We start from the raw sequence: 19,340 nt of genomic DNA, 5'->3' as shown, positions 1-19,340 counted from the left end.
CATTTGACTTGAACCATCCGGACAACCTGGTCGATTTGCGACACCTTGTTCTCGTTATGTTTGACCCTTGCCGATAGCGACTTCATCTCCTCGGCCACGAAATCAGCCGTTTTTGAAAGATTTACAATAGCGACCGAGTTCTGGGTTATTTGTTGTTCCATTGCTGAAAAGCGATCCGTGAGGGCATTGACAGCGCGAAGTATATCGGCATTACGTATTTTAGGTTTTGCAAAAATGTAGGTAGAGTAATGAACATAAATGTAACTTTGGTTTATTTTGTGAATAAAGAAAATTCCAAATAGAATTTACTAGCAATTTCCTTTTGCCGAAATCTTGGGATACTTTCTAAACAGTACTGATTCTATCTATGCTGGGCTCATATTGGATGTATTGTTATAAGTCATATTTCAAAAAAAATATTTTAGTGTATGCCTTTATGTCAAAAGATTTGAAAAGATGAGAGTCAACTGACCCTATACTTTTGAACAGTAGTGTAAAGCCCATGTTATAGTCATGCGTAAAGGTCTCATTATAGTTGTGCGTAGGTCACACGACGTAGTCGCAACGGCGCAGGTTAAACGTCAGTTAATAATTCTGCATTGTTGTCCGCTTCAACATGCAAACACACATGCAGTCCGCCGGCAGGCAGCATCCAAGCGTGCAACCAATGTAGCAGGGCAACCGTCAATGCAGAAGCAGCCCGGCCAGTTCGCCCCACAAACGAAGAAGCAGCAGCAGCTTATTGTGTATGTTTTGAGAAGACCAGCAGTGATTATGGACGCAACCAAACAGCGACTTATATTGCAGTTCGAGCTAAATCACTTCTCAACTGGGTGTAGCTAAGGCATAGACCCTACACACGACTAACATGGGTTTAAGGTCTACGCCATAGCTGCACCATAGGTTATCCGTAGGCTAAGCGTAGCTCTGCGTAGCCTGACGTGCACCTCGCCAAATGTTTAGTTGAGAAGTCATTCCACTCGATCCGCAACACAAGTCGCTGTTTATTTGTACTTCCATCACTGCTGGTCTTCTCAAAACATACACAACAAGCCGCTGTCCCCCACTCGCCCGTGGGTCAAAGCCTGCCAAGCTGCTTCCCCATTGACGGTTGTGCCCCTATTGTGGTTACACGCGTGAATACTGCACACCAGCGGTCCGCACGTGTGTTTGCACCAGAAGAACACTCTCAGAAATAAAGGCACAAAAGTCGCCACTGGGACAGTACCGTTTCAAAAAGGTACACCTTTGTACCCAAAGAGTGCATATTAGTACTTCAAAGGTACACATTGGCAGTTCAAAGATACATATTTGTACCTAAATAGTACATATTAGGACCTTTTTTAAAGGGTAATGCCCCAGTGACAGCTTTGAACCTTTATTTTTGACAGTGTATATATGAAAACCGACGCGTAACCCACGCCGTCACAGCCACGCCGCAGGGCCTACGCACAACTACAATGAGCCCTTAAGTCAGTCATGTAAGTCAACAGCAGTTCATTGGCCATTTTTCCTGAATTTAACAGAATTTTTTATATTTTATATATTCTTTGAGAAACCTTTCCGAATGAAGTTTTAACTAAAAGAAGGATAAGTATTTTAGTAAAAGGAAAACCTACTGTAGACACTGTTGTGTGGGATGTTTCCGAAAAAAATGAGAGCACACATTTTACAAAATTTCTCAACAAACATTTTCTCCTTTCAAACTAATATTGCAATTTGACATCAGCACAAAAATTTTAACTTTAGTTTTTCATCATTTTGTTCAATGTCATGTTCATCAACAACTTATGCATATATTAATAAACATCTTTTTATGGATGAGGAGGCACTACACCCGCAAGAAGCTCAATTTACAGTACATCAACTAACTATGAACATACACACATGTCCTTTACACCACAACATAAACCTTCATCCCTTCATTTGCATAAGAACAAATCAACATTTAAAATAGCATTTACATTACACGTCTTTACTGTCTCAACTAGGTGTTTGTCTCTACTCAACACAGTTGTACAGTTACAGGATATAATCTTAATAAATTACATCATCATATACAAATATGATGGTGTGGACCCACACACATTTTTACAGGTATGATACAATAGTGATTAATTTCAGTCCAGATTTAAATAACAGTATGGTGTATATATAGAGCATTACAGTGTTATTTTTTCAAAGCAGTTGTTGTTTTGTTACCAACATTTACAATTATAACACTACTTCTGTTTTCTATACATAAACACAACTCATACATTAAACATAATTAAGAGGATACTCCCCAATATGGCCAACATCATATGTGTGTACCCTTGTGGACTTCTTTTTGTGTACACCACAAAATATTTTAACAATAAATCCTTTTTGTACTTTTTGCTTGCCCAAATCACAAAACTGTACGAGGATCTTTTCTCAGAACGAACAAGTTCATAATCTGTTCACCACACTTCACCTGCCTCTCTGAAACAAACTCCATGAACAGTGCAGAAATCCACATATGCACAATGCCACGTTTTCAGTATTGTAATCTGGTATTGATAAAATAATGGAGGTTCCATCATTAGGAGGACAGTAATGAGAGGAGTTTAGCTTGAAAAGTGTGCTTGTGCAATCTTTCTTTAAAATAAATGGCATGCATTGACATTAATAAATTATTAAGTGTTTTCAAATGCATTTTGGGACAACTGTATACTGCTTGCAAATCATATGTTGATATATTTTAATCTTAAATATCTTAAATAGTTATATATTTATTTTCATTGTCTGTTCCACATTGTGTTTTTTCTACAGCTGCTTTGCAACAATGCAAAATTATGAAAAGCATTATACAAATAAACCTAAAACTTAAAAAAGAATCAGAGATTCTATAAGATATGCACTTTAACTCTGCTTGTTTTTGTAGTGTACTAAAATAAAGGGTTCCAGCGCTCTAAAAAATGGTGCTAAATAGTACTAAAATCTTCTGATCATAGGGAAACCATTTTAAAGTTATATAGCACCTCTGTAGAACCATAAGTAGCGCTAATGCATGAATATAACAACACGGTCGCCGTGATTTCACCAAGTAAGATGCGATCCTGAATCAACATTTATTGTTGGTCCTGGATCAAAATTTTTTTGGTTGGTCCTGGATCAATGTTTTAATAAAAAAACTAAATTTACCCTTTACTTAAACCCTAATCATTTTTACCCCTCAAATTAGTGGGAAATAATAGTTTGAGAAACATTTTTTAAAAGCCCTTTACCCAATCCTAACCTAAATCTAACATACACTATAATCCTAATCCTGCAATCTGAATGGTTAATGAAAATGTTGATCCATGACCAACAATGGTATTGATCCAGGATCACATCCCACCTGGTGAAATCACATAAGACCACTTATAGTTCAACATAGCACAAGATGGTTCTACACAGGTCCTACATACTGTAGGTGCAGTTTAGCATTACAAATGGTTCTTCCATGATTACGAGCCATTAAACCACTTTTAGAGCTATTTAGTACCATTTTATTTTTATAGCGAAATATAGAAAATAAAATCTCTGTTTTTCATATATTTTACATTATCAGCAGAAATGTGAAGTCACAATATTCGGATACAAATGTCTTCCATAGTTCTTGAAAAGTTTATTTTTCTACCAAAGAGAATATCTTTTTGGAGCGAACTTTGGGCTTTGTAACTTTGCAGATTTCTTTAAACATTTAAACAGCAACATTTACACTAAGAAAAGTAAAAAAAAAGTGAAATTGCATAACTGGATTCCATTATTCTGATTGCTTCTTTTTGCTAACTGTTATTAAATGAAATAGTGACGGGCATAGTGGAGCACATGTGAAATTCACTATTTGATTTTACTTATAGATTTTGTAGAACATGTGCTGTGTTCTAATCATGTACATAAATATTCCATCTTGATTTGGCATCAAGAGGTCCATGAATAGATGCCTAATGAAGAGATGATATTTAGGGCCAGATTTACTAAACGGGGCAAATTAGCATGAAAGCGCAATTCCAAAAAAGCACAGATAGGAGTGGAAATATTTTCGGGTTATTTACCAAAAAAGGCCCAAATTAAATAACACAGGTGCAACAGCTGATTTCCATAATGACCAACACAATCTACTAAGAGCAACGCAAATTAGTTCAGGGTCACAAATAAGCAGAGCTGATGAGTTAACGCTTGATGCGCTTGAGTTCAGCACTACTAACGATGCCTTAGGACACTAAAAAGTGAAGGTTTACTTTAATTAAGTTTTTTTTCTACATTAAATAATGCTGCAATTACCAGTCATTACACACACGCAAACATTAGTAAATCGCGTTGCGTGAATAATTTAAATTGTCTCCTCCCATAAATTTTGCATCTGAAAGGGGAACTCCTTGAAATGCATATGCAATAAGGTCTGTTGCAAAATGAACTAAACCACACCTCTTCAGCACTAATGATCCACTGTGTATCTTTAGATCCCAACAGTCGTTATTTAGCGACAAAATGATGGTTTGTGCTGGCGCAAGCTGTTAGTAAATCTGGCCCTTAGTTTTTAAAAGACCTTTCATTCCTGAAAGGCTGTATAAGACACAATATCTGCATATTAGTTAACTCATGGAGTAACTCATAACTGCACGGTTTTGACAAACATGAGATGGACACTACAGGACAATCAACTCATTTGAACAACAGGGACAAGAAACAACTGTGACTATATTTGGAACATCATACTAATGTTAACACTTATCTCTGCAGTATGTAGTATGTATTCTGCGCACAGTATTTTCATTTTCTGTATACTTCAGAATGTTGCACTGCATTTGCCAAATGTAAAGTGTACTACACAGCATAATGCATGGATATGTTATCCCACAATGCAATGCGCCTGAACTTCCATTGACCTTCCAGTGTGATGAACAACCTTGTTTAAGTTTAAACATTTTTTCACCATTCTGTTTGAATCATAGCCTGAGAGCATCTAATTTCACCACTTTTCAGTTAGAAGTTAATACAATTCTGCTGCTCTCTGTGGTCTTTTTTTGGGGATTGCATACAGTACAGGTTGACCTGAGGAATCATGCTCCATAGCACATGCTGCTATGCTCAAAGACACAGACATTAAGAGAACTTACCTAATAGAAAAACAGCGCAACAGATGAAAGAAGGGAAACCTAAACTGCACATTGCATGTCATTTTTTTGTTTAAACACTATGACTGAGTTGCAAGACACTGGAAAAGTACCTGTATAGCACAATGACACTGTTATATGAACTTCTAGAATACACGTAATGGCCACATTTTCGGTTGGATATTACACTAATAAGAGTACTCAATACTCAGGTCTGGAATATAATATTAAATAACATATATGCTGCACGAATAATGCATGTCCTGTACTTGCATAACTGACGGGCCATTTATTTGTTTGTATGTATGTAACCGTAAATATTTGCAAATAGATATTAGTATAGAGCAAGCTCTTCCTCTTATCCTGGATGAGATCAATATGTACAGTGTGGTTTTCAGTTACTAAGATGTTTTCATTTTAAACAAGACTGCATTGCACATCTTTAGGCAAAGTCGTTCATTTAAAGTCTCTGGCATTTATGCCATGATATTACATCTGACAATCAGAGCTGCCTCCATTGGTGTGTTTACCACCAGTCAGGTGATTAAATTTCCTCAACATAATTGGCTGGGTATAAACCCGTTCGGCCATTGTCGAGGCGACCTCTGCACCAGCCCTGATCATCTTCCTCTTCGATCTTGGTTAGTTCATCACCTGTGGGAGATTCATAATATAACAGACATGCATTTCATATATTTATATGTATAACAAAACCAGCAGGGGAGAGCGGGGCGCTAAGTAACACTTTTTGGCTTTGGCTTCATCATTCAAAAAATATTTACGTTTGTGGGACCTACCGTTAGTGTACAATTTTACCGAAAGTGACAGGAGTTCAAATGGTAATTCAATAAATTTCTGTCTAACTACCAAGGGTGGATATTGTTTTATTTATTTTATTGGATATATTTATATCTGCCTATAATAGATAGATATCCACACATTCATCCATCCATCATCCTTCATCTAACCATCCTTGTGAATATAAATTTATAAATAGATAAAAGTGCCGCACAATTAATAAAAATCATAATAGTGAGTTATTTCCCCTGATATTGTATTAACAGTTATCAATTTGATGAATAGTATTTACATGTTTTCATTTCATTATCATTGTATAGTCAGAACATAAATTCAACATTGATTTGTTTCTTAAATAACAGTGGGGTGACAGTGCCATCCACAAGTATTGAGACAGCAAAGACAAACTTGCCCTGTTTGCTGTGGTATAAGCAGTTCTTGTATTATTGCCTCCCTATGACAAATTGCTTTATTGTTTCCTAATATTTCCTTCGCTTTGAATAAAAGCATCTGCTAAATATTTGCATGAATTAAAATTTGATGAATATGACTGTATATCTTTCTTTACTTTTGTCTCATATTCACCTTTTAATGACTTTTCTTTACTCCAAAGCAAACAGAGCCATTTTGCCTTTATTGTCCCAATAATTATGGAGGGCATTGCATTTTTTATTACATACATTACTGTTTATATATTTTTCAGATTTGTTTTGGCAATGGTTAAAGGGGCCATGGCACTAGACTTTTTCAAGATGTAAAATAAGTCTTTAGTGTCCCCAGAGCACAAATGTGAAGTTTAAGCTCAAAATACCATATAGATAATTTATTATAGCATTTTAAAATTGCCACTTTGTAGGTGTGTGCAAAAATGTGCCGTTTTGGGTGTGTCCTTTAAAATGCAAATGAGCTTGATGAAATTCAAAAACTGATCCCAATGATGGTGGTTTGTTGCAATTAAAACTCAATTGTGCTTTTCTCTGCACTAAATGACAGTGCTTTGGTTGGATAGTGCAGATTAAAGGCGGAGTCCACGATGTTTGAAAAATTCGTTGGAAAAGGAGACGGGCCGACTACCAAAACACACTTATAGCCAATCAAATCAAATCAAATGCCGGGTTGCGTATGTGTTGGGCGGGTCTATCAACAGAAGGTCCAGATTCTATTGGGGTAGGGGCGTGTTTGTTTGGGTGATTTCAAATATCAACATTGGCTTTCAAACATCGTGGACTCCGCCTTTAAGGGGTTGTATTATTATAATAAGAGCTCCTTATGACATCATAAGGAGAGCCAAATTTCAACGACCTATTTTTTCATGTGCTTGTAGAGAATGGTTTACCAAAACTAACTTATTGGGTTGATCTTTTTCACATTTTCTAGGTTGATAGAAGCACTGGGGACCCAATCATAGCACTCAAACAAAAAGTCAGATTTTCATGCCATGGCCCCTTTTAAGTATTGTGCATCAAAACAAATTTCCTGCTTCATGACAAAATTTTCACAAAAGACTGTTAAAAGACTGAGACACAGTTGCACACCTGTTTTGAAGCTGAGCTCATCTTGTTCTTGCCCCTCATAGTCGTACAGAGCCCGCACTCGCGTGCCCCCTCTGCTAACTGAGTCATCCTCGAATGAGTTTGCACCCCCGTTGGTCTCACTCCCAGAGTATCCGGCAGGCTGTTCATCATCTGACCATTCTGTGGAGTAAGCCTGGTTTTTCTCATAGCTGCTCACACTGTTCAAACACAGAAAACACATGAATGCATGAATGCTGCACAGGGCATGTAGCTTTAACTCATAAGCAAGCAGCAGTATTCACATGCTACAAACAACTGGCACCAAGTTACCTTCTGGTAAACAATTACTCCTTAGTTTGTACAATCCTACATTTGTTTTTGAAAAATGTTTAAAAAATGTTTCTGTGTTTCTTTAACCCCATAATTTATAAACTAATGCTTCAAAGAACCCAAGAGGTCTCTGGGATGATAATTATGGGGTAATATCCATTATATGTGCAATCATTTCTTGTAAAATTTGCAGTAAAATTAATAATTACATAATACGGTAATGTGATTAATCTAGTCAGTAAGTTAAGTGTAACAAATGTTGTCTCTTGATTTGCAAGTACAAGACTAAGACAAATACTGCAATGAGTTTCTCCATTTAAAAAAGTATAATGCCATAGTAGCTAAAATGGAAATTTTAGACATGGAGGGAAAGCAAATATGTTGTCTGACCTGCCTCGGTCACCTGGCTGACCACTATGTTCTGTGCTTGGAGTGGCAGGGGCGACTCCATCTGGCTTCTTCTTTTCTTTCTTAGCCACAGCATTGGTGGCTTCTGGATTATATTCCTGCGAGGGACAGATTGCCAGTATATTTTTTTTTTAAGTTACACAACTGGCTTTTCTTTGAAATAATAATCTAAGAATAGATGTGAATCTCCACAAGCATTAAAAGTCACTTTTACACCTGTTAATTTTAGGAACAAACTTAAAGGAAAGAGTCCCATGGGCAAGAACTAAACGTTTTCCTGGTTGCATTTGCACCACCAGGAACTCGTATCATTTATACTGATGGGCGATCGGAGATCAGCGTAAATGAACAAGTAAAAAAAAAACAAAGGAGAATACATCAGTATTTCTCAAATTTATTACATTTGTGGGTTTAAAAATGCAAACAGTTGACCAGAGCATTCATGTAATGATGGGCAATACAGAAAGCATTCAGACAGCAATCTGCTTCAAACAATATAGGGGAGACCGGGGTTGGTTGTCACAATTTTTACTCATGCATGAATTGCTCATCTTAAAAAAATCTTTCAGCAGTAATTCCTCCATGAAATGAAACTTTGGAGTCTTGGCTTTAAATGTGTATACTTTTTACTTTTCGAATGTATTGTAATTAACCATCAAAGACATCTGCTCTACTTATAATGTATTGTCCAAATAATGCACAAATGCTATAGGCAATAATGTTTAATAATAATGTTTCACTAATACTGAATGTGAATGGTCATGACTGAAAAACAGTACTGTACTCAATGCAAAATACTGTAACAACAAACTTGTGAAGTACTATATCAGCTGCTTGCAGGGCAGGACTGGGACAAAAAAAATCAGCCATGAACTTCATCCAGACTCAGCCCACTACATTTGCGCAAACATACAAAACTAAAAATAAATGAATTAGAAAGCTGGCTAATGTATATGCATTTTTTTAATGTTTTCATGCAAAATAACTGATCACAATGTATCAATCGGTTTACTATCAAAATCAAATGTAAAATAATAAAGAAGAAAATGATCTGAAATGAGAATATTAAACTTTATATAAATAAATAGCCTAGAATAAAAACATTTTACAGGACTAATTGTAAATAATATTGTATTCTTTTATTTCATTAAACTTAAATTAATTATTGATATTGAAGGAAATCAATAGACTATAGTTTATATTATTTATATATTTATTATAATATTTTAATTAATTTATTTATTTATTTATGTATATATTAATTTATTTATTAATAACTAATATATGTATTCATTTATATGAATCATTAATTTCCAAATTCAGAATCCGCTTATGGAATGTTTTTTTCAGCCAATTTAAAACTAATAGAACTTTTGCGTGTTTGCAAACAGAGATTATGTTTTTTGTGGGCGGAGCCCAACTGGTGGCAGAAAGTGAATGCTTCACAATAGCGGTGTGTTTTAGCATTAAACTGTGATTTTTAAGGATCCGGTGTTCTGTAGAAGTCTGTTTCCCCTATATTTCTCTTAAGTGTAATGTTTCTTATAACGTTTTCACCAAGTTACGTTTATTTTTTAAATAAATTAAAAGTTTAAATGGATTGGTTACTAATTGTGTGCATGTATGTAATATATATGTATTGTTCTTTATTGGTAAATCAATTATTTTTACAGTATGAATCGCTGAAGTACTTATAAGAGCAATACTATAATGTATTCTGTATAATATAATTTATTAAATATTTCATAATTTCCTGTTTTCAATTTCTTCCTTATATTTTTAGCCTACGTGTTTGTTCTAAAACGATTATGTTTACATACAAATGAATTTGTATAGGCCTGTTTATATATTATTAACACTTTACATCATGTGTTTGTGTGTGTGCTATGTTTATATATTTATTAGTAAACATCATAATTTAGAACAAACAGGAAGAAGACATAGGCCAAGATATAAGGTAAAAAGAAGTAATAGAAAACAAAAAAATATGAAAACTTTAATAAATGGAAAAAATTATTGATATTATGAACTAATTCAAATCTTTAATCTTTCTAAATAAATTATAAATGTAACATGATGAAAACGCTATAAGAAACACATAGAGGGAACAGACTTCGACAGAACACCGGATATCTTCTCTAATTATTTTCTATTCAAATTATTAAAAGATTTTCAGATGATTTCATCACTTCAGTCTGTCCGGTTGAGGGCTTATTGCAACCATAAACACCTACGTTTATCTTCAAATGGTGTCTTCGACGACGGTAAACTATAAAAATGAAGGTCATCTATTTTGGCATTCCTATTCTGACACTCAACAACACAACAAAACATTTTCTAGTGAGTTATATTGTTCGCTTCACTCATGTCTCATTCATTTCCACTGTTTTTCTGCCACCACATGCGTGCGTGACGTAACTGTGACGTCGACTCGCAAAAGGTCTATTAATTAAATTATAAAATGCTGCAGCTCGCTTTTTGACGGGAAAGAAAAAACTTGAGCACATTACCCTTTTTTGGCACACTTTTTCATTTTCGTATGTAGCCTCTTATGGAACGGCTGAAATTCCACAAGGGGGTGTATTTGTTCCTCAGACGTTGCACAATAAACGTGACATCTGAATATATTCATTATAAATCGTGAATGAAAAGTGAGATTCGAACTAATTGTATACACTATTTATATCGTAATTCGGTCAAAAACGTCAAGATTGTGAGATGAACAAATCGTTTTGGATTAAAAGGCTTGGATATTCCATTTCCTTGGACTTTTGGGGATTTAGGAACAATCTGTTTTGGACAATTTCACCGAAGCGGATAAAAGGAAGATTTTGAAGGTAAGTAAATATCCTAAATTGGCGCCGCCTGGTTCAGGTAACTAACAACTAGATTACAGTTTTATGACTGCTAAAAATCATATTATGCTTTGTGTGTGCGCTTAATGGAATCCCGAAAGTCTAAGCTTTACAACGATGTGCCACATGACCGTATATTTTGAAGATTTAATGCTTCAAAGTTACAATGACGTTTATGCAGCCTCACGTGCAAGGGAGGGGGTGTACCGTGTACGGCACAGTGTTCCTTATCAGGTTAAAGCCTTGCATGGTCTGGCTCCAATTTATATCTCAGACTTTATTTGTCCAAATTTTACTAAAGAACTCTCAGATCATCCTCTGACAAACTGTCATAGTTTGGAATTCAAACATGCCAATAGTTCTAGGAACTATGAAAATGTTCCACTGATGCAAAAGGGGCTAATGCATTATTTTTATTTATTTTAATTGTTCATTGAAAGCTGTATACCTCAAACTGGGGCCAATTCATATGCATGTCAGGACCATGATAATTACTGAACCACTTGAGATCTTCCTGTGTGTTGGCAGCCAGAATGGTGCGTTCAAACTCACGGTACACTGAAGCATAGCTGTAGCATGTAGAAGACAGAAGATTTACACACACTTCAGTCAACAATCAATCATAAATACATTTTTAATATTCAACATCATAGACTAGGGATGTCCTAAGCCAGGGGTGTCAAACATACGGCCCAGTGTCCAATCTGCCCGGCATGATGATTTATACCGTTTATTAAATAATACTTTTATATTGTAAAATCCCTTTCAACCAGGACACGGCAGTCGCAAATGTCTAGTTAATTTTCAAGAGAGTGCAAAATGCAAAACACAGATGTTTTCACAGGCAAAGCGTAGCCCACAAGCGATGTTTGTGAACCATGCCGTTTCCTTGGGCGATTCTGCCACTTGTCGGGTAATGTGTATGAAATGCCGCAATGGCAACACACAACAAACTGCAGTGGGTTCTAGTTTTGAAAAGGGTTTCTCTTAAATGTCGTGGCTGGTCTGGACTCACACATAGAGGGCTAGAAATGAGAGAAGCACCTACCCCAAAAATGGTGATGTTGATCTGGTGGTCAAAGAGATTTAAAAGCATAATGCCTGTGTTTAATGACTTAATAATCTGTAGTTTGTTTAGTTACTATTAACAGATTTTCAGCACACTAAGGTTTAAAACTAATTATCCAGCCATCATATGGTGATGTTATTTACCATCCATTCCCCAGTTTGACACCCCTGTCCTAGGCCAAACGCAACAAAATTAATTAGGACATTATTATTTTAGACTTACTGTGCATTTAGACCGCCACCGGCGAGAGCGTCAATAAAAGCTCTGGCTGCCCTGCCAACGACGCTAAAGAAAAGGTGTAGCTTTATTCGATTGGTTGCCGCCGAACATTTCCGCCTTCCGATTGGTTGCCGCCGAACCGTGTCATATCTCATTACCATAAAGTTGAGCTGATTTTAACTCTCCTCGACGCTCACGCTGTACATGACACGCCGCTGCTCACCGGAGCTCGCCGTCGGCTCTCATTGAAAATGAATGACTTCCGGCCACTTTGACGCTCTCGCCGGTGGCGGTCTGAATGCACAGTTATTCAAGGAACTTATTAAGCTTTTTCAAAATAAATAAATAAATAAAACCTGAAATTAAATTGAGGAGCAAAATTTCTTGTAGATTTCAAGTCAGTAAGTTTTAACAAATACAGCAGACCCAATGGATCTTAGGTTCATACTAACTTTTGATTTTCCGTCAAGTTGAGATGTCGTTTAATGTCCAGGAGAGCCTCTTTTAGGAATGTCAGTCGCCTGACCTCATGTTGTTGACACTGGTCAAACACCTGCTCCATGCACTCCATGTACTGAGGTGTGCATTTTGACAACTCATCCAGAGACTTCTCATACTTCTCCTTGGCCTGTAGTGCACAAACACACAGAAACGCACATCAAGTGAAACAGCACCATGTTCCAATAAAAAAAAGACTCCAATTTAACAAAAAATGCAGACACTCTGTATCTTCTGCCGGAGAGAAGCAGTTCATACTGTGAGTGCAAAATTTAGACTGATCATAAACAAATTCCTCATAAAGATTGTAAAGGTTATGTTCATTATGCGCAACAATGTCTATTTCTCCCAGTACCAGGTGCATCAACTTAGATTTAAGCTAGTGCTGCAACGGATCGCAGGTGATCCGTGATCCGTACGGATCATGACCCACGTTTCGGCTCGCATGTAATTCACGGATTAATATGCAAATTTAAATAGGGAAAGTTTATCATTTGTACATGTTTCAAAGGTTTGCAAATGTTAACATTCAAGTGATTTTAAACAGTTTAACTGCGAAGAGCAGTTCACTTTACGCACAATCGCACGTGCGGTTGAATGCGTCCGGTCCAGCTCGAGTCAGACGTAATCATCTTAAAGATCAGGGGGCGTATTACAGAAAAGTCCTAACTTTAAAATCTTATCTTAACTGTGTGGTAACCATGGTAATTTCAGTTAGGACCTCATTTAAGACAAAAGCTATTACAGAATGATGTTCCTAAATGCATTATCTTATCTTAACTGCAGATAGGAAAGTGGTATTACAGAAGCATCCTAACTTGACAAAACATGCTAAAAACGGTCTTAACTTTAGGGTAACCTCACAGGTGTCCTAACTTAAAACTTTAATGAGAGCCAGCTGAAACAATCATATTATGATAGAGCTGCGGGAGAATGACATTACATTTTTAACAAAGTGGAGGATGAAAAACAGCAATGTTTGTTTTTGGATTACTCTTTAGCACTATTCGGACGGGATTAGTTTTCCAAACGACGTTTGAGTTTCAGCGTGTCCCCCAGGACGTCTGTGATTTTATGTACCGATTCGGACGGGATTAAAAGGATGCAGGCTATTCCAGAGATGGGAGCGAAAAAACATTCATATCTGAATGAATGGGACTCAGGAAATACAATATACGCGCATTAGTAAGACCTTACGGCAGATCACGTTGGCCAAAACACGAAATGAACCGCGTTTTCAAAAGATATTGCGGGCAAAAACAGACATTTGCATCCGGACGGGATTAAATTTCCCAGAGGACCTCTGAGTTTGGCGAAAAACAGTAGGTAAATTGCTCTGGAATTTTTACGGAGGTCGTCAGAGAAAAACACAGACATGGCCGATTCGGACGGGATTAAAAACACAGAGGACCTCTGAGAAGCACGATTTTCTCAGAGGTCCCCCTGTAAAACTAATCCCGTCCGAATAGGGCTTTTGAATGTTTTTCACCTTCACAAATTCACATAATCACAATGTTTCTCACTAGTGGAGCGATCTTTCAATCCCTCATTATTAAAAAACAGTTATCTTATCCGTGAACACTTGATGGAATCATAATGAATACAGTACACACTTGACTCAGCATCTATTTCTTCTCATGTCTCCATCAAATGTTGAAATGTACAGTAGTATCCTAGCACTTAGGAAGAATAGTTTTTTTAATTTTTGTAACTCACATTTGCTAAATGTTTTAATTGAATGGTAACTCACAGATGATGTGCAAAAACACTAATAAAAACACAGACTATGATTACAATGAATTTAATAAAATGTATTTTTCTGGCCCATTGAAATAAAAGGGACAATTCTTTTGTTTACTGTAGCATCAGCTCACGCATTGCTGGTTGCTTGGTAACAGACATGACAGTTGATAGCCGAACATGATTAAGCGATTTGGGATTTCCTAAGATGAGATAAGATTTGGTGAGATAAGATGAGAATCCTAAATCAATTTAAGATTTGCTTCTGTAATATGAATTTGTGAAAAATCTTAACTTAACACATCATATCTTAAGTTAAGACCTAAGATAGAAAGTTTCTGTAATACGCCCCCAGAACTCTTGATGTGTAAACTTTAGAGAGTTGTGCTACTCTCTCTCATAATACATTTTACTTATAGAGCAATGAAAAACAACGTAAAGTTTTTATGTGGGACGTCTGTTTATGCTGTGCAGTTTGTAATTCACCCTCTGTCTGTGTGTGTGTACGCGCGTGTTTTAAGGGCACTGAGTAGTGCACACACAGAGAGAAATGCAGTCTGTGCATATTTCTTAAAGACACAGTAAGCTCAATTGACTTACTTAAGTCTGTGGCATTAATGTTAATCAAACAACCCAAGAGAAAGAAAAAAATCACTTTTGAAGCTTTAAAAAATAATAATTAAATTTAATTAATACAATAAATGCAGTGTTATTATTCATTTGATTTCTGTACCTAAGTGATTTTAGACCTTACTTAAAGGAACAGTATGTAAGAAATGTATATCAATTAATCACAAAATGGCCCTGATATGTCACTAGACCTTAAGAAATCATTTTCATTTCAAACACTTATATCACTGACAACAGTGGTCTGGCCAGGATATTGTCATTTAAAAAGTAGAGTTGCAGCCCTCAACTGATGTTTATGTTGTCATTTTGTCTATTGGCCACTAGTTGTGTGATTGCAGTACCAGTTTTAGCCACAAATTCTGTGATTGCAATACCAGTTTTGGCCACAATCCTACATACTGTTCCTTTAATGGGCAACTTTGATCTTTTTTATAAATGTTTGTAATTTCTTGATTTGTTATTAGATTTTTCCCATACTTCTTTTTGCTGATCCGAAACATGATCCAATCCGTGCCTCAAAAACCGTAATGTGATCTGAACCGTGAGTTTTGTGATCCGTGGCACCCCTAATTTAAGCTGAACTGACAAGTTACCAAACCAGCCTGTAATACCGTACCTAAAAAACTTTTTAGAACAGCTATGTAAAACCGCATCATAACCTTCTTATTCACTCCATAAAGACGTAACCTACAGAAGAAGTACAGTCCCTAATGTAGGCGAGTGCAAACCTATTCAATATGTGTTATCCATGTAGATGAACTAATATGTACATGAACTGATATATATATATCAGCCGCTGAATTATTATTATTATTGTTGTTGTATCCAGGTATTTATAGGCCTGCAACTGAGTTATATAATGGTCATGACTAACCACTTGACGGTGGTCATCAATACATTTTGGATCAAATACAATCTCCTTTGTCTTTATTTTATTTCACCAGTCAATAAACCAACATATTTCAGACCAATAAATAGTGCTCATATTATTGTGCTCTTAATATGGAGAAGACTTACTATGGCTGTGTTGTCTGGATAAAAACATAATTTTGTAAGTGCCTGCCTAAGCATTCATTTGTGAAGAGTGTAAAAAGAAAAGGTGATCTGACACAGCCTTGAGGCACACCAGTACTACTCTTCTTTGATGTGAGATGCAATACTTTTACACAGTGAATTCCATCTGTTAAAAAAGTATAGTAGCATTTAATAATAAATGCTGCTTCATCTTATGAATTAACAAATGAGGTTGAAAAGTATTAAAAGCTGAGCTAAAATCAATAAACATAGCGGGCATAAGCTTTAAGGTCCTCAAAGTGTTTCAAAAATATTCAAAATGAAGTGCATGATGCTGTTAATAGCTTAAGAACTGTTCCAATAAATTATACTCTTTATCTTTCAGTTCGGCCAACACAGGATTGGAACTAGATAAGTAACAATCTGTAAAGGTCAGTTGGTTACAGTACTAGTGTGCGATTAAATAAAATTGTAATAAACAATGAAAACTAAAAAAAAACATCATTGGTTTTCTCACCTTCTGCACATCCTGTTTGCATTTCTCTGTCTTCTCATGTAGTTTTTTCTGCTGGTCTGGCGCGACAGATGCTTCAGCCTCTCTGGCAGCGGCTAATTTCTCCTCCTTACAGGCCATGTGGTAGGTCTTCTTTGCCGTCTCCATCTGCATCCAGACATGCAACACTTAGGCCTAAACTAAATACAAAACTGCAAACTGATGCTTGGCGAAGAGAGCTAATAAATGTATATTTACAGTAATATAATCAGTTTTTACCATTTTTAGACCAAAGTATTATACAATATAGTTCTCAGCAGAATCAGTAAGCTGCACTGTAAAAAATACTTTGCTGCCTTAAAACTTTTTGTTAAATCAACTCAAATTTACAAGTCATGTCAACAGAGATGAGTTGTCACAACTTATAAAATATAGTTGAGAAAAGTCAACTTAATTTTATAAGTTATAACAACTCACCTTTAGTTATAACAACTCATCTCTAGTCAAGATAAATAATATTAAGTTTAGACATTAAGCCCAGAATGAAATACGAAAAATAATCATATTAGAGTTCTAAACATTTATAATATAAAAAACTAAGCTATGATGACCTGACACATTTTAAAATATAGAGAAAATGTACATTATTATGAGCTGAATTATGGCTGTACTAGTAAAAAACACTTACTTGTTTTATATGCTTACGACCCACAGGACATACAGTATGTGTTCTGTTATTTAGGTGCGTCCAGGAAATTAATTTCATGTTACACTCAATTAAAAAGGTAATAAATCAATTTAAAGAAAAAGCAAAAATGAAAGAATGATTAAGAATGACTATGAAAGAACAAGTATGAAAGTATTAGCAGCGGGACAAAAGGAACTCCTGACATTTAAACCCAATTTACTTTTATTTTGAAAAACTCAGAGTAGACAAACTTCAGGATGTGTTAGAGCACTAATAACCCAAAGATTGTAGAGATGTGCATCTCCATAACTGAGTCCGATGCAATATGCATCTCGATGCATAGCCTACCATGCGATACATTAAAGATATGATAAAGATAAAGATATTCCACACATTGGATTTGTACATGGATCTGAATCATTATAATTCCACTTTTTAACCCCCTGGGGTCCAAAAACGCGGCGCCGCGTTTTGACGTGTTTTTTCCTTATCATGGCAGAATCAACTTAAAATACTCCATCATTAATAATCATACACTTACGTGTTTGACATCATATGAAACGGTAAAGAGTCTTCTTTAATATGTGTTCATTCACAATAACAACAGATCTTTGTGTTTTTGTCAAATAAAGAAAATAAACAGGGTGTGCATCCAGACGTTTCTGTCTCCGCCTGCTGTCTCTCAAAACACGTTACAAAAATCAATTGAAACTCCGCGAATACTCGTCACACAAGCATGATACACATATCCAAAGAAAGCCTGAAATGTCTACTTTTAAACAAGCTAAATATAACCGAAAACAAATAATGCCTGTTTATGTAATCTGCATTGAAGTAAAGAGAGTACCGTTTTTCCTGGCTGACTTCATTATCTTTAATTCGGTCACGCCCACAGCTGTTGACATGGTAATGAAGACACGAGCTGTTCAAACCATAACAAGCAAAGACTTTATCGCATGTTTGGATGATAAACTTTACACACACGTGAGGAATATCTTCATTTATGTCTGGACATTGAGGAAGAGAAGCATTTATCATTAACGTTACCTTAGAAGGACGCACTGGAGCTGGATTAGAAGTAAGTAACGTTAACAGTTAATTTATACCATTTATATTTGCTATCATGTAACTTAATATGCTCATGGCTTGTGCAGTTCAGCCTACATACAGTAAGCAACTTCAGCAGACTGCACGCTTCTGATTGAAAAACTTTCGCATTGTTTACAAATGGACGCAATCTCACGTAATGGCGGATTTCACTGTTGCATGCTGTAACAGTGTTAAACACAGTTATTCACTTATATCCTTCATGGCAACTTTCAGTAAGCCTGCACTGCTGTATCTTTTAAGTGTGTGCTGTAATATGATTCCATGTTTACATGCTTATTTACAAACGAGTATGCGTGACCTCCCGTAATGGCGGATATGTGTTACATGTTGTACAGTGTTAGACACAGTTATTCACTTTCATATCTGTCATGGCAACTTTGAGTAATGCTGCACTGCGGGATTTGCAGTAAAATGATTCCATATTGTTTACATGCAAGGTAATTCCATACATTGCGCTTTACACGTGACACCGTTTTTATGAGCGCTGCGTTACACGGAGACGGGAGCTCGCGCACATGCGATGTGTTTTTAAAGTTCATACGCGCTTACAGAAACACATTTAAAACAGAAGCTAGACGATAAGGGATGGACATCTGAAAACAGTCATCTGAAAAAAGCTTTTTATATAACTAATCTCTGCAGATGTTTATCTGAGATTTAGTTTATGTACAAGATTTTTTTTTATGAATGTAGTATCAGTGATATTTACCCATCAGTTATATATGTAAGGGTATTTCTGTGGACAATTTATGCTAACAGCTGTTTATAACTCTCTTAGAGGTCTGCATCTCTCTCATCAGTACAAAACTATGAAGTGGAAAAACACTTTTTGGACATAAAGTTATATGGTA

General features: G+C 36.0%; 1 protein-coding gene across 4 annotated transcripts in view; it reads right to left on the bottom strand.

Moving 5' to 3' along the window:
• Positions 1-1,795: 1,795 nt before the first annotated feature.
• The window catches only part of pacsin1a (protein kinase C and casein kinase substrate in neurons 1a), an 81,506-nt gene continuing 63,961 nt past the window's right edge, over positions 1,796-19,340 (bottom strand). For all 4 annotated transcript variants that reach the window (XM_055187582.2, XM_073874790.1, XM_073874791.1 and 1 more), the window contains 6 exons: positions 16,716-16,859; positions 12,769-12,944; positions 11,477-11,597; positions 8,156-8,271; positions 7,457-7,653; positions 1,796-5,777 (listed from right to left, as the gene is read on the bottom strand). In XM_055187582.2, coding sequence (XP_055043557.1) covers positions 5,668-5,777; positions 7,457-7,653; positions 8,156-8,271; positions 11,477-11,597; positions 12,769-12,944; positions 16,716-16,859 — 864 coding nt within the window. In that variant the 3' untranslated portion in view covers positions 1,796-5,667. The remainder of the gene's footprint in view (positions 5,778-7,456; positions 7,654-8,155; positions 8,272-11,476; positions 11,598-12,768; positions 12,945-16,715; positions 16,860-19,340) is intronic.

The sequence above is a fragment of the Misgurnus anguillicaudatus genome, chromosome 13 (assembly GCF_027580225.2).
Source record: "Misgurnus anguillicaudatus chromosome 13, ASM2758022v2, whole genome shotgun sequence".
In the NCBI taxonomy this organism is placed as follows: domain Eukaryota; kingdom Metazoa; phylum Chordata; class Actinopteri; order Cypriniformes; family Cobitidae; genus Misgurnus; species Misgurnus anguillicaudatus.
Note: the sequence above shows the minus strand (reverse complement) of the source record. Positions and strands in the feature narration are given on the sequence as shown.